General features: G+C 50.3%; 1 protein-coding gene across 3 annotated transcripts in view; it reads left to right on the forward strand.

The window, feature by feature from the left end:
* Positions 1-14,332: 14,332 nt before the first annotated feature.
* Positions 14,333-15,461, forward strand: part of CACNA1H (calcium voltage-gated channel subunit alpha1 H) — a 220,160-nt gene continuing 219,031 nt past the window's right edge. For all 3 annotated transcript variants that reach the window (XM_035339712.1, XM_035339715.1, XM_035339714.1), the window contains exon 1: positions 14,333-14,638. In XM_035339712.1, the coding sequence (XP_035195603.1) occupies positions 14,355-14,638 (284 nt within the window). In that variant the 5' untranslated portion in view covers positions 14,333-14,354. The remainder of the gene's footprint in view (positions 14,639-15,461) is intronic.

Consider the following 15,461-nt stretch of genomic DNA (forward strand, 5'->3'; position numbering starts at 1 on the left):
GGGTACCAGCTCTGTCCTGTCCCACAGGGTGGCTGTGGGTGCTGCTCTGGCATCCTATGGAAAGATGCCTGAGCACTCTGGAAGGTAGCTGCAGAGAGCTGGAAAGAGGGAGCCCCTTCAGTCCCCAAAGCAGTTTGTAACATCCCAGCCTCTTGTGGGGTTTCAACCTCTCTTGGGCTGCGATGGGTGAGTGCTGAGCTCTTCCACAAAAAGCCTGAGGCATCAGCTGGAGGATGCGGTTAGAGCTGGAGGAGCTCCTTGTGCTCTTATCTGCTGGGCTGCTCTCCACCACTTCTCTTCATCCTTCAGCCTCCGGGTCCAGCTGGTGCAGTTCAGGAGCCTAGAGGAAGAGGGAGAGGCCTCTGGGGTGGCCGGCACTCCTCCCTACCTCCAGACCAGCTCTTCTGTGTGTTTCCAGTCAGCTGAAGCTTTTTTAATAGATGTGGCTGAATTATTCATGGGGCATAAATTAGCTGATGGGCACTGTCCTTTTGTGACTGTTTATCATGCCTTTTTTTTTTTTTTTCAATAATATCCAAAGTTCTTTTGAAAACTTATTTCCAGTCAGCGCTCTGACTGCTCCCCTCCATCCCTTCAAGTATTCTCTCCCTCAGATTCCCCACCTGACTGCTGAGGCATCCCCTACAAAACCTCCCTTTGTGCTGTGTGCAGATACAACCTTTAATGTTTGTTCTAAGCATGCTTTAGTTCTGGGGTTCTGTCAAGTGATTTCCCAAATTCCCTGTCCATGGGAGCTACCAGGCACCCACTGCTCTCAGTGGGGACACGAGGCATTTTGCAGGGCTCGATCCCCAGCATGCCAGCAGTGAGCAGAGGTGCTTCTAGCCCTGTCTGCTCCTCTCCTCCCTCTGCCATGAAGCTCTCAGGTTAATTTTTCCGTCTCCTTTTGATTTTTTTTTTTCTTCCACCAAATTAGCTTGTTGTTGCAGTGCCTGTACTTGTTAATGGTCACAAAACAAATACTGTGCCACTGTCTTGTGTATCAAAGCTGCTTCCTACATTTGCTTTTCATGTGTTTTCAGACCATTAAAACTGTCTTCTTGCTCTTTGCTTTTTGTGATCAAAGCATCATTTATGCAGTAATCACTTGCAGAATGTGCTTTATCTCCCCCAGCAACTCTTGCTGCCTCCTGTGATGCTGCTCTTGGAGAACGCTGCCTTTTCTCCAAATGCTTTTCCCCTCCGCTGGTGGACCAGCTTGGGAGGGAAATGGTCCCGTGTTTTATAAGAGGGGGGGAAATAGTAAAATGGACTTTATTTGTTCTGTAATGGGACTCCTGGTACCAGCATAAGCAGTTACTGACTGTTTGTCAGTAAGCCTAGCAAACAGAAAATTGTCTTATAAACTGTTCTGAAAGGTCATAAAAAGGATTTAGCAATATCGCAGGAGACAACTTTGTTTAAACAGTGTCATTAGTCTCTTCATAGGTTGTTTTATAGTGCTTTCTGCCGTGTTCGTTACTCTCGTCTCTTGGTTTGTTATTTTTTTCCCTGTATTCAGTACTGAATTCGTGTCATATCCCGAAAGCCACTGGGAGCAAAGATAGGCAGGGCAAGCAAACCCAAGCTGGGGCTCTGCTGCGTGGCTGCTGGAAGTGGGGTCTTCAAGGAAAAGGGGGCAGAGAAACCCAGGCTTATAAGGAACAGAAGGTGGCATGCCTGGGGGCGAGGAATGCCCCCAGCTTTTTTAGATCATGTGTTTCAGAGTCAAAAATCCAAAGGTCCTCTGAGTTGTGTAAGAGGGAGCTACCTGGGAGAGACCCTCCTGGTGCTCACAGCTCGTGTGAGCTTGGACAACCAGAAACCTTCAGAAGTCTTGGTTTTTGAAAACTTTCTCTGTGTTCAATGGCAAGAACAGTGCTATGAGGGGCAGGAAGCACAGGGTGGCTAAAGAGTCCTCAGGTATATGAAAATAATTCAAGTCTGAAGTAGACCTTGGTGTAGGAAATGGGGGAGTCTCTGCAAAGGGATCCTGAAGGGGCTGGAGTTGGGGAAGGAAAAAAAAAAAAAAAAAAAGACAAATGTCTGTTGGCAAAGTCTTTTCACAGACGCGTCATTCAGGAGTGGTTCATATAACTGAAGAATGGCAAACAGAGTACTCCGCATGAAAGGAGGAGGAAAAGCAATCCAGGCAGCGACTGGCCTTTCACAGTCTGCAAAGCTTTAGACAAATTGTGAAGGAAAGAATAATGCGATGAAAATAGGACTGAGTCCAATCCAGACTTACAAAGGCACATTGAACCTGCTTGTCTTGATATTTTTTTTTGTTGGTAGGGGAACTGGTTTCCTCCACAAAAGAAAAATGCATTTCTTCTTTGGCTGGCCTTTGGTTAAGTAACATTTGGGGGATATTTCACTGGATGAAGAGAAATGAATCATCTGTGCGAAAAGACAACGCTGGTGCATGAAGAAGTAAGTATTAATAGGTGATAAAATAAGAATCCAACCTGGAGAATGGGTTCTTAGCAGTTGGAAGAGAGGCTTTTGCTGAGGGATGATGGCTTTGAGGAGAGCAGAGCTAGAAGGTCCCTCCGTTCCCCTGGGCACCATGGATGTGATGTCTGAGTAGAAAGGGAAGGCAAGGGAGGATTAGCAGGGTCAAGTGATGCAAAACTTGCTGGGATTGCACAGGTTTTCAGGCAAATCAAATCTAAAAACACAAATATTCCTAGTGCACAGCTAAGGCTGTGAACATGGCTAAAATGACCTCGGTGAAGACCAGGACTGCTTGAAGCAGGTGATGTCCTTTGCCAGCTCTGTCCGTGCATTTGATTATGATTCTACAAAAAGCAAGAAAGACCCAAGTCCCCCCTGCCCATCTCTGCAGGGTTCTGCTGTGCTCCTGGAAAAAGAGGCTGCCAGCAGAGGGCCCCCAAAGATGGATATGTAGATCCTACAGAGGTCCTGAGAGCAGCTGCCTCCTGACGCTTGTCAGCACATGCTGAGCCCCTTTTCCCGAAAGGAGAAACTGAGGCAGGGGGAGAAGACGGTGAGTGTCAGAGCAGAATGCGTGTTCTCTGATGCAGAACTGAGATATTCATTTGCTCTTCAGAAGCAGGCTTTGATTTGGTTTCATTTCCTCTCCACAGACTCTATTTTGAGGCTTTGGGAAGCTTTTTGGTTTTCTCCTTTTGCATGACCAAAGGACACCGAGGTCCCATGCCACGACATTTAGAGCCTAAATGTCCAAAAGCCAGTGGGGATGTTTTGGGTGCTCAGCTCGTTGCCCCAGAGCTGTCAGGGGGAGAGATGGAGACAGAGGTGACCTTGCAGCAGCCACCTCCTCCCAGCTACATCCTTGGGGCTGCAAGGTGGTGGAGCAGGAGGTTCTGCTGACCTCCTCCATCCCCAGCCAAGAGCTGGGGCTCCTCGCAGTGTCCTCAGTAATGCCAGGATGTGTCCCTTAACCTGATACCCTAAATATAGGTGCTTAACCCTGCTGCGGCTTGGATACCTCCGTGCCCTGGGTTAACACCAACTTGTTTTTTGCTCTTTAGAGGTGAAGGCATCCCTGAGCCACGTGTGTTTGTCTGCTCGTACCTCCAGTGCTTCCTAGACAGCTCCGATCAAAAGCAGTTTAGTGTGAGTGGAAATTTCCTCCATCTACTTCCAGGTCCTCAGGGTTTCCAAATGTCAAGTCGTCAACTGCAAATGTTATCTGAAAATGCTTAGCAAGTTGTAGTGCGTTGGCATCAGTCAGTCACCAAAGACAACTAGCTTGTTTTCTTGCTCTTCTCTTTAATATTCCCTCCCAGCTAAGCTCTGGAGATGTCATTAGGAGCAGTGAGCTCCTCGGAGCTGGGCTAACAACCGCTGAGTAGGTTGTTTCTGCGTAAATAATTTGCTTCTTGGTTCCTCTCCATGCCCTGAGCTGAGGGCAGTGGCGGCTGCTCAGCAGAGAAGGTGCCGGCCCTGATGGCTCGGCAGCGTGTGAGGACAGCGCTGCCGCTATTGCACCGAGGTTTCTAGAGAGGCAGGGTGCTGGGAGCAACCCCGCTAAGCCCCGCACCAAGGCAGGATGCCCCTACACAGAAGGATGTGTCCTGATCTGCCTGCATGGCTGGAAAAATCTGGGTTGGCTCCAGAGACCCCAAGACCCCCTGGCACGACAGCAGCTTTGCACGGGATGCTCCAGTGATGGCATCAGCCCATCGGTGGCTGCTCTGTGGCAAAGGCTTTGCACCATCCTGACCCACGTTGTGGACCTTGGCTTCACCATTGGCTCGGGCTGGATGCACCAAGACAGCAGTGTAAGGAGAGAGGGGGAGGAATGGTGCTTGTGGCTCTGCCAGATAAAGAACCCACAGAAATAACACAAACGAAGCCGTGATGGGCTCTGAGCCCTGTACTCCCCCTCTGTGGTCAGCTCTGGAATTTGGGTGCACTGAAGTGACTGTGCTGGGCCAGAAATTGGCTCTGTGGCAGCTTTCGGTACAATAAACCGCTCCCTTAATTAACGTCCTTCTGTTTGTTTATCCCCCCAAATTTCTCAGAGGGGTCTGGTTCTCCTCCTCTTTCCACCGCAACCCCTCTGCATTATTAAAAAGAGCCATCCCATTAAATAATCTCAGAGAATAACCCTGAAAATTGTACCTCGACCTCAAAATGAAGGGCTGAATATGTCCCTGAGAGCTCCTTATGGTTGTCACCTGAAAATAATAATTCTAATTAGCTTCCATGCCTGCCCTTGGGTTCAGCCTAATAAATCCTAACAATCGGGAGCTGATTGAAATATATCCCTTTGAGTTATTTAAAACAATGAGTGTGCTTCACTCCAAGGGAACAGTTAACAGCAGTCACCCACCAGTAGATCCCCTTATAATGAACAGGAGCAAGGCTGGAGGAGCAGAGGTCTGATGTTTTCCATGGAGCCCCAGGGATGTGAAATGCTGACATGTAGAGCAGCAGGAAAACCTTAACTAAAAGAAATGTCTCTGCATATCTTCAAGGCTTTGGGGTGGTTGTTTTTTTGTTGGTGGTAGTGGTTGATTTTGTTTGTTTGTTTCCTCTGAATTACTCTTCTGGTAGCTTGGGTTTGGCCTCATCCAAGTGGCTCACTTTTCAGGCTTCAGGGAGCCTGGCCACAGCCAGGATGTGCCCAATTCTCTCTCCCCATGGGCACAGCTTGTGGGGGGAATAATCTGTTGTACCCTGTGTGATGGGACATGCTGGGAATGAGAACGAAGTTACAGATTCAAGTGAGATAAGAGGCAGCTTTATTCTTGTGAATTACCCAGATGGCAGCAAACGTGAGAGCAAATCTTTCCATATTTCAGCTGCTTTGCAAATGCCCTTTTTTCCCCTCGCAATATATACACTGCACCTTTTACCCTGTAAATCACCACCTCTTTTGAATTTTCAATTTTTCAGCAAACTGGGAGAAATCTTGTTGGTAAAAACAGCTGCTTCTGCTAGAGCCATTTTTCTCCTTCCCCACCTCCCCGTACAAAGGCTGGAGCAGCTCTGGTTTCGTCCAGCAGCAAAGCAGGATGAGGGGTGGCACTGGGGTGGGGGGGACCCTGTGCTGAGCTGTGCAGCAAGACCCACCTGCAGCAAGCACTTCATGGGCTGGGAGACATTTGCCAAAAGCATCCATCAGTCGAGCACAAGAGGCAGCTGATAGTGCATCCTGGGGTGGTCGCCGCAGGGATTTCAAACAGAAATCAACCCCTGTGTCTCAGTGCTGCCGGGCATCCAGGCTGAATTATTCAGAAATGTCTTTCTTATGCATCTCGATGTCTGTTTAGCTGCTTTTACCGCACTGTTCTTTGTCCTGCAGATATGTTTAACCTATTGCTTCTAGCTTGTTTGCTCTTTTATTTACTTGCCAGTCTCTATAGGTCTATAAATAAGAACATTTTCACATACAGAGCTAATGGAAGGGCAAAGGTGAGCTGGAGTTGGACTTTTAACATTCATTTGCCTTTAGTTTGCGGAAGACTTGTGCTCCTGCTAAATTTTTGATACTGACTGAGCCGCATGGCTCCCATTCAAGCTAGCAAGAGCCTTACTTCTAAAAGCACAAACTGTATTTTCAGGCTTGCGTATCTCTTTTTGTATTTTTCCCACATGTCTGTTGGAAACCTGCAACACGTGGAATACACGACGGTGATGGAAAAACACAGTGTGACATGTTCTGTACGTGGCCATCACAGGTCCCATAAATAAGACGCTGGAACCTCTGCTTCTTACTTACCCAGCAAAGACATTTAGCACCCGACTTCCCATTTAGGATTCCCTAAGCAATCCCGAGTGTTGGAGATGATGAAGAGAGGGTGTCCTTCCCCGGGACAGCGAGCTCGGCGCCCCGCTGGGTGGCTGTAGGGCCGCCCCGCAGCCCTTCAGGGAGCAGAGGGCCAGGTGTTTCAGGCAAGGTTTGCAAACCAGGACGTGACTGCGCCCGGCCTGCGCCCGGCACGTGCAGCTGTTCGGTGTCTACGGCGTGGGATTAAAATAGCCGGCATGCCCCTCGTGTCCCGCAGCTCTCTGCTTTGCCTGGGTGAAGCCCCGGAGCAGTGCCCTGTGCTGCGGCCCTGTCATGGGCAAGCCCCACGCCAAGGGCACCGCGTGGCTCCTTTACTGGGCAGAGCTGGTACTGGGGACCCATAGAGTGCTGCTGGCTGAGCTGTGCCCTCGGCGCTGGTTGTGCAGTTATTTCAGCTTTTGGGTGGTGTTAGCAGAGTTTCACAGAAATGGTTTCTATTTTTGCTGAGCATTTGGTCTAACTCTTTCTAATGGTCCTAAAGCAGTTACTTGTGTAAGCTGAGTTGCTTAAAGAGGCCTTGACACGCTGAAGTTTGGGCCTTACAGCAATGAAGTCTTTTTAAATACTGCAGAAGCTGAAATATTTATTTTTGGCTTTGTTAGCTGCCTGAAGTGATGAAAGGATTCCTTCAGGCAGCTGTTCGTTGCGTCTTGTGAAGTCGGCTGCCCCATGAAAAGGGATAAAAGATGCTCTCCTGACCTTCAGATGCTCTCTGTGGGTTTGCCATAGTCCAGTACCTTCAAAAAGAGCCTCCCTTTGCTGACCTCCTCGGAGCTGGAGACCACTTAGGTGTTTGTCATCCAACACACACTGCTGTCCAAGGTGGGAGAAGCTAATTTTGTAATTAAAGCTTTGGGGAGTCTGGATATGTTCCTATGTTGCAGGCTTCTTGTGTGATCCCAGATAAATCGTTTGGGGTAAAATGTTGCCTCTGAGGATGTTAAAGGTTTTGTTTTCCTGATCTCTGCCTCACCAGGCTGTCTAAGGAACACAGACTCAGTGCTGTGGACAGCTGTGGGACCACTCTCTCACCCAAGACCTATAGAAACCACCTACAAAATTAAGGTAAAGGATAGCAGGAGCCAGCAGAAGGGCAGGTGGGCTTGTGTGCTCCCCACAAAGCAGCAGGGATGGGAAATCCCAGAGCTGGGCCGTGCTGGACCTTGTTGGGCTTGTGGAAGTAGGGGAGCAGAGTGGTGCTGATGTCCCCATGTTGAGCCAGGGTCTCCAGGCTTAGTCGATTGCAGATGAGCTTGTGGGATGCTGAGCACCATGCAGGGGCTTTGGGCAGACAGACACGTGCTGCTACAGGTGCTTGGGCTTTGATTAAAGACCATAAAGCCATGGCTGCTGCCTCACCAGGCAGGGTGGCAATGCAATAAATCAAGATAAAATCAGCGGAGCGTTATACAAGCCGTGAGTGATTTACAATAAATTGTGTAAAGAACATTATAGGAGTTTCATAGCATGAGCAGGATGCAGCACTGCTTAGTTCTTGTTTCCTGTTGCATTTAGCAAAATCTTTGGCTCTTCTCGTCACCATCCTCCTGCAGGTCCCTTCGGCTTCACTTCCTTACCTTGTGTTTACCATCCAACAGTTGTCTTTGAGGGATGGAAGAGAAATGTCAAACCATTTAGTGTGTATAAAAGGCATCTGCTTGCTTCCCCTCTGTGGACGCTTAACAGTCCCAAATTAAGTTATTGGTCATGCAAAGCATCTTCTGTATATTCAACCCATACATATTCTGTGTATATCCCCACGTACGTTAAGTTCTCTAATATATTCAGCTCTTCAACATCATCATCCTGAGTAATTCATTTAAAATATTAGCAGCTATTTAAAGGACTTTTGTCCCGTAAGATTTGGTTCTTAGTGCAACAAAGGTCATTTTGTCCCGTAAATCAGTGAATCTGTACCATCAGCAGTTTGCCTCGGTGATTTCAAATATTCTGTCGCACCATAAATGCATTTACCAACAATAAAATCAATTAGAATAATTTTACCTCTGATGGGGTCTGACCTACTGTGAAGCCCCTTAAATGAACAAATTAATTTTAATTCATTTTAAAACTACTCAGGTACCTCTTTGGTTAATTTTTTTAAATTTGTCTTTAATTTTCTGTTTTTGCCTGAGTAGAAGCATAAATTTTCAGCAAGAAATCAGACTCTTGCAGCCTTTGAGGCTTAGAACTGCACCAGAAGTGTTTTCGATACTGGCAACAAACTGAAGAGTCATTATTTTTGTCTTGTCTTGCCCATCTAATAAAGTGGCAATGCAGCCAGCATCTGCAAAAATGAAGCTCCTCTCATTCTCACTGCATAAGGCTACGGGGCAATAAATGGCATCAAGGGACATGAAATTCCAGATCCGTGAAAGGAAACGCTCTTGCTGGGGAAATCGTGGCCGTGGTGAATTCTTGTAGCAGGAACACTCGGAAGGTGGTCAGGAAATGGAGCTCAGGGACCAGTAAGTTATGCGAAAGCAGGGCAATGAGCAAGGAAGCCACGCTGGTGTGCCTTTGGGTGTCTGCTCCTGCAGGGAACACACATCTGCAGCTCTTGGGCTCTCTGACACTGGTTTCTTCTCACTGAGCAGGTATCCACATTGAGGAGACAACGATGACATTAAGCAAAGGGGGAATATGGAGACCAAACCTGTCCTTCCCTTCAAGGTTGTGTCTTCCACTGATCTGGGGGATTTTTTTCAGGAAAGCACCGCCTGTCGCTGCCAACCTGGTAGCTCCTCTTTGGCCTTGCTGGGGCAGTTGGCTTAGAACTAACTTCTTCACGTGGAAATTATTTTTAACAAATAATTATTATGGAAATATTCTATTTGCAACATGTGCTAAAACCATAAAACATGAGAAGGCAGTCTTGAGCACTGTATTTTTTTTTCTCAAGGACTTGGAGAATATTTTGCACAGTTATTTTAAACATTTTTTATATTTAGCAAGTCTAAACATGATACGAGAAGTAAATAAATCAAAGCGGCAAACACAACAGAAGAATGAAAGAAGCCACAATGCAGGTTTTGAGCCTGTCCAAAATGTGTGGGTTTGAAATATGCTCGCTTGGTGATGTATTTAAAAATGCTGCACATTCAGCCCTGAGACTGGAAAGAGTGAAGGTGGGCAAAAGGTTTTGAAGCAGGGTAGCCTGGTGCTTCTCTAACACAGTGCTGAAAGTTGATAGGGGGCATTTTCTTTCTGAAAAAAAAAAAAAAAATTATTATTATTTTTCTGGAAGATAAAGCATGAATGGCAGAGTCAACTTCAGAAGCATCGTATGGAGCCCTGCACCAGTTTTGCTCCAGCCCTGTTCTCTGGGTTTAGGTAGGACTTTGTACTCCTTGTGTGGGCCTCCTGTTGGATTTCTCAAGGCTGGTTGACCTAGAACCTAAATATTGCACCATAGAGGCATTAAAAACTAGTATGTGACCTCGGGGAGGGGACAAATATTCACTGAACTGCTGTTGGTGAGGAAAGAAAAATTGATTTTTTGAAAATCAATGAAAAAAAAAATTTCATGCTCAATTATCTGGGGGCTTGATGCAACTTCTCTTTCCTCTCCCACCCTCAGCCTCACCTGAAACCACTGGTAGGAATCACCAGACGTGGTGGTGTGTGAATGAGGCACCTCTGGATGGCTCCGTGTCTCCTTCAGCAACTTCTGAATAAACTTCAGCAACAACAGAATGATCGTGGGCTTCAGGTCTGCTGCTGTGAGGATCTCCAGAAGCTGAAGCTGGTTAAAAAAAAAAAAGTCCTAATCTTGCTCAGATTCAAACTCAAGGAAGGATTTCCAGGGATTTCGATGGGAAACGGAGCAGGATACAAGTGGAAGGGATGAAGCCCCGTCGTCGGCCGGGGGACGTATGTGGTTTGCTGCAGGGAGGGCTGGTGAAGGCATGTTGAGTGCAGGGGAAGAAACAGCCCTGCAGTAGGTAAGGGTTTTCTTGTGCTGAGGAAATGACAAATTATTGGTGAATTTGAAAGTCATAAAAGTAAAAATATAATGTTGGCTGGGGACCTATTTATCTATTTTAAAATGCATTTTAACATCCGTGTATTTTTAATTAAAAATACATTTTAGCACCAGCACAGCCAAACTACCACAGTGCCAATCTCCTTTTTTGGAAATTTCTCCTCAGCATTTTGAATTTATTACAAATTCATTGTTTCTAATACAATTTTTCCCCTTCTCTTGTCAATTTATTATCTGTTTTTCATTTCCCTTCTCTTTTGTTAATCTTTCTAAATAACTTTAAAGTGGTCTTCCATCTATTTAGCTAAATGAATTCACTCCACAGATACTCATTATTTTGATAATGATTTATGCAAGCACTATTAGCTAGATTGTTCCTTGTTTGAAGGTTTTTCTGCAATCAGAAAACCCAGATTTGAGTCAGCTAGAATTAGATCCAGTAAAAAAAAATAAAAATACATAAACTATTCAGCACCTCTGTCAGACTTCATGTATAAGAGGTCAGCTTAATAGGCATAAAAACACAGAGAAGCTTTCAGCTATGGATCCGACCTACTGATCTCATCTTAGCCTCGGAAATGCTGGAGCATCAGACCCCAAAAGTCAAATCGGATTTTTTTTTTTTTTTGCCAGCTGGTCCTCACAACTCTGTGGGAAGAGGCTGTGTATCACGTACAGTCACAGACAGGGCATTAAGCTGTGCTACGCCGCGTGATTTACCGCCCGGGTTTCATCTGACGGTGCCCCGCGATGGCACACCCCGCGCATTTCATGGATGCTGGCAGGGCTCCGCTTGGAGCCTTGCTAGCGAGCAGGGCGTGTGTCGTGCAGGGGATGCCTGGTCCTGCTCTCATCATGCCCGTGACCTTGAGAAAATTGATTTCCAGTCCCGGTGGGTGCCACCATGGGTCTCCTTTGGGTCGCTCCTGGCTCAAGGCGCAGCAGCTGGGAGCAGAATCTGGCCATCCTCCCTGAGCAGGGCGGCTGCAGGGCTGGGGACGCTCCTTCAGTGGGGTTGCCAGAAGGTTTACAGCCCTTGAGAGGTTGCAGGCAAGTTTGGGGAAGGAATATTAAGTACACTGCTTTATGAAGAATACCTGAGACAACGTGGCGATTTTCTCTTAACATCCTGTCTTGTCTTTCTGTAGCAGCAAATGGCAGCTTCACCCTAAAGAGCACGGAATGGGGAAGATCAGGCAGGTGAGGCTGGGTGTCTGCAGCACACGTGTGGGATGTGATGGTGGGAGCAGACCTGGTTTGCCTGCACCTGAAGCTGTTGTGGCTGCTGGAACTTCAGGAGCTCCATGAATTTTCCCTTCTGAGCTCCCACCTCGGCGAGCACCAACTGCTTCCTTGGCCTGGAAGCGGTGATGTCTGTGTGATTTTGGGGCAGATGTGCACATCTCCAGCCTTTCCACCTTGCATGCAGCCTGGAATACACCCAGGTGCACGCCAGTGGGGGATAATTTATTAGGGCCAGCTAAGAGCATTACACATCCCATTAAGTCAGCTGTGACTTTGCAAGCCAAGTGCCCATTCAGGGTGTACTGTGTATCCTCAGACCAGTATCGATCTTAAAATTTCTGGTGGCTTATTAATGAAAGCAACACTGTGGCCAGATCCTTCTGACTCGTGTAAAGCTGAAGAAGCCTTACTGCTGCCAGCACAGCTGCTGGAGATGGAGATGGAGTAAAAGGAGCAGAATCTGCCCTACTCTTTCCAACCACTGCAGGTGGGTTAAGCAGGAACTATGGGAGGAAGTTAATGCTTTTTGCCAACAAAATGTCTCTCTTCAGCCACGACCACCTTTGGAGTTAATACTGATCCTTTGGAGAATGAGCCAAAACCCCCTCCGAGGCCAGCATCGGGCCTATTTTTTTGCCAGGCTTCTTCAAAACCCTCCATTTTACAACAGAAGTCCTCAGCTGCCATCACTGCATGGAGTTTATTAATAAGGCTCTTGGCTTTAAATACCCTCTCCATCAGACAACAGGTTAAGACCTGGAAAATGCCAGGCCCCGCGTGCTCTGTCTGGCTCTGGGAAGGATGTCTGCAGCCCACGAAAGCTCCGAGCCTCCGCGCAGCCTCCACCCGCCGAAGGACAGGAGCCGGTGCTCGCGGACAGCTGGTGGGGGAACGGCTTTGAAGGTGGATTTATTAGTCGTGGCAGCAGCATCCCCTGCCACGGAGCTGGAGGGAAGGCACGGGGGAAAGTTTATTGACTGGGCAGCTTCTGCCATTGGGAGAGGGTCATGAGGCGCCGGTGGCTCTCCAGGCTTGGCCTCTCCTCCTGCTTCCTGTTTTAGGAGAGCTCCTTTTGTTCCTGCAAAGGGCATTTTCCTGAGCGAGATAATTTATGAGTGGAAGATGGTTCACTCAAGGAGAACTACAGCAACTCACATACAAATCTTCCCTTCCCACAGTAATTTATGATTTGCCCTAATTAGCTGGTATAAGTGTGTGGAAACTCCAAGTGCAATCTCTTCTTTGCATGGTTCACGTTCGCTTTGCAGGCTCTGTCCTGCTTGTCAGAGGCATTGTTTGTTCAATAATAAAATTGCCACATACTGTTAATCACAACCTGCAAACATCTAATAAAACAACCATTGAAAGTGTGTATGTAAAACCATCTCTTCACTAGCCCCATTAGGCTTGGCTCTTTCTGCTTTGAAAGCTGCATGACCTCCCTTTTCAATCAATTCCCAGTTATTAACCATGAAGAATAGCATTGGGAACTGCATTTGCAAATTGAATGTGGTGGTATATAATGAACTCACTCTTTTAAAAGATTCCAGTTGAGGGGAATGTATCTAGCTAACATTTTTAATCTCTCTTTTCCCCCCTTCCACCTGTACTACGTGCAGATAGAATTCACAGAATCTGAAATAACTTAAAAGAATAAAACTTCCTAAGCAGAGTTTAAGGGGACGGTGCCTGTAACGACTTTCTATTATCTGTTTATTCTGATCCCTCCGAGCTAAGCCCTTGAGAAGATTAGCTACTCAGCTAAAAATCACTGCAGTTTCAGAGCCGATCTCTATTTATTAAAACGCTCCGACCTCTACCTCGGGCTTATACATTTGTTTATTAAAACTAATGAATTAATACCCCGGTGGCAAGCGGGAGTGGGCGGGGGGCTGGGGCAGCCCCGCAGCCCCCGTGGGAGCGGCGCCGGGCGGGTTCCCACGCGGCAGCGCCCGGGGGGGTGGGAATAGGGCGGGGGGCACGGGGCCAGCCGGGTCCTGACGCCCCCTTAGGGTCCCGGGGGGGCCGCAGCTGCCCCTTTGGGATGCGCGGCCCCGGAAGCCCGGCGGAGCTGGAGCTGTGCATTTTCCGAGGCACGGGGCGTGGGACAAAGCTGGAGCCGCCCCCCCCCCCCCCCCCCCCCCCGCCCCGCGGGGGGGGGGGGGGGGGGCCCGGGGGGGGGGGGGGACCCCCCGGCCGCGGGGGGCGCCCCCCCCCCCCCCGGGGCTGCCCCAGCTCCTCCCGGCTGCCCGCCCCCGCCGGGCTCCCAGCCCCCTCCGCCCCCGCTTCTCTCCTCCCCTCTCGTCTCCCTCCTCCCCCGGTAAATCCGAAGTTTCCTGTTAAGCACGGGCGAAGCTTTGCAAAGCGGCTGCGGGGCTGCCCGCTCGCTCCTTGGGATTACCGTCGGGAGAGGCTCTGCTCGGCACGGCACGGCTCGGCTCGGCTCGGGGAAGGGCCCCCGCCCCCGCCGCCACCTCTCCTCCGCCTCCTCCTCTTCTTCCTCCTCCTCCTCCTCCTCCCCAGCCTCCATCCCCGCGGGCGGGCGCCGCACGCCGAGCCCCGGCCCCCCCTCCCGCTGCCTTCGCCTTGCTGGGGGTGTGTGTGGGGGGGGGTCCGCCGCCTCCCCGCGCCCCCCAACCCCCCTCAGGCAGCCCGGTCCCATGTGAACCGCAAGGCCCGGCTGGGGGGGGGCCCCCCCCCCCCCCCCCCGGGGCGGCTTTGTGGCGGCTGTGAGCGCCGGGGCCAGGTGGGAGCCGCGCCCCGCTGCCGGGGGGAGGAAGCCACCGGCGCCCACCCCCCTGACCCCCTGCCCTTGCCCCGCAGGTCCTGGCCGCTACCATGAGCGATGGCGAGAGCCGAGAGCCGCGGGCGGCCGGCGGCGAGGTGCGGGTGCCCATCCCCGTGGCGCCCCGCCGCCCCGCCGAGCTGCCGCCGGAGGATGCCGGCTCCGGCCCCGGCGGTTCCCCCGGTTCCGGCGGTTCCCCCGGCCGCGACCCGCCGCCCGAGCTGGCCTCCGAGGAGGAGGAGCAGGTGCCGTACCCGGCGCTGGCACCCACCGCCTTCTTCTGCCTCAAGCAAACCACCCGCCCGCGCAGCTGGTGCCTCAGGCTGGTCTGTAACCCATATCCTTTCCCCGGGGGACAGCACCCCCACCGTTCCCGGAGCACCCCCTCATGCCTAGAGACTCCCCTCTGCACCCGAAGCACCCTGCTGGGGCTCAGCGTCCTTGGGCTCGCCACCCCCGGGATGCTCCGAAGTCCCCGGGGTGTCCTCAGCATCCCCCCTCTGCGCTGTCCCGGTCCCCATCGCCTGGGGGGGGTACAGTGGGTTCTGCCCCCACATCGCACCTACGGGATGCTCAGGGGGTGTGTGCCCCCCTGTGCCACCTCCTGGCCTCGGGGGGGGGGGCATGGTAGAGTCCCAGCATCGCCCCCCTGGATGGCACCGGGGCAGGGGGATGTGGGGGGCCCCGAACCTCAAGCCCAACCTCCCGCGCCCACATCGTGGAGAAACCCTTCGGCTTTGCATCGCCCTCGGTGGGGCGGGAGGGAGCGAAGTTTGGAGACGGCCTCGTATTTATTTTAGACGCGGTGGGGAATTTCAGACAGGCGCTGCCCCTTCTGCTGTTTATATAAGAGCCGGGAGTGCATGTGCGCCTTCTCGTCGCAGGGAAACGGAGCGGCTTGGAGTTGGCTTTGGAGGGCACATGCCTCGCTTGCCTGGTCCCAAAAACTCCCCTTTGCTTTTGTTCCTTTGCAACTTGCTGGTGGGGGAGGAGGAGGATGACGGTCAGACTTCAAAATCTCCCCCTCCCCCATGTCCTTTACCTATTAATGTTAAAGAAAAAAGAGCAGCCTGTTCCTCTCGGTTGTGACATGCGGAAAACTGAATTTTACCCAAAATGCTTGTGCGAAGGCAGAGTTGTCAGTCTGTCTTGGTGATCTT

Source organism: Oxyura jamaicensis, chromosome 14, assembly GCF_011077185.1.
Source record: "Oxyura jamaicensis isolate SHBP4307 breed ruddy duck chromosome 14, BPBGC_Ojam_1.0, whole genome shotgun sequence".
NCBI classification, from domain to species: Eukaryota; Metazoa; Chordata; class Aves; order Anseriformes; family Anatidae; genus Oxyura; species Oxyura jamaicensis.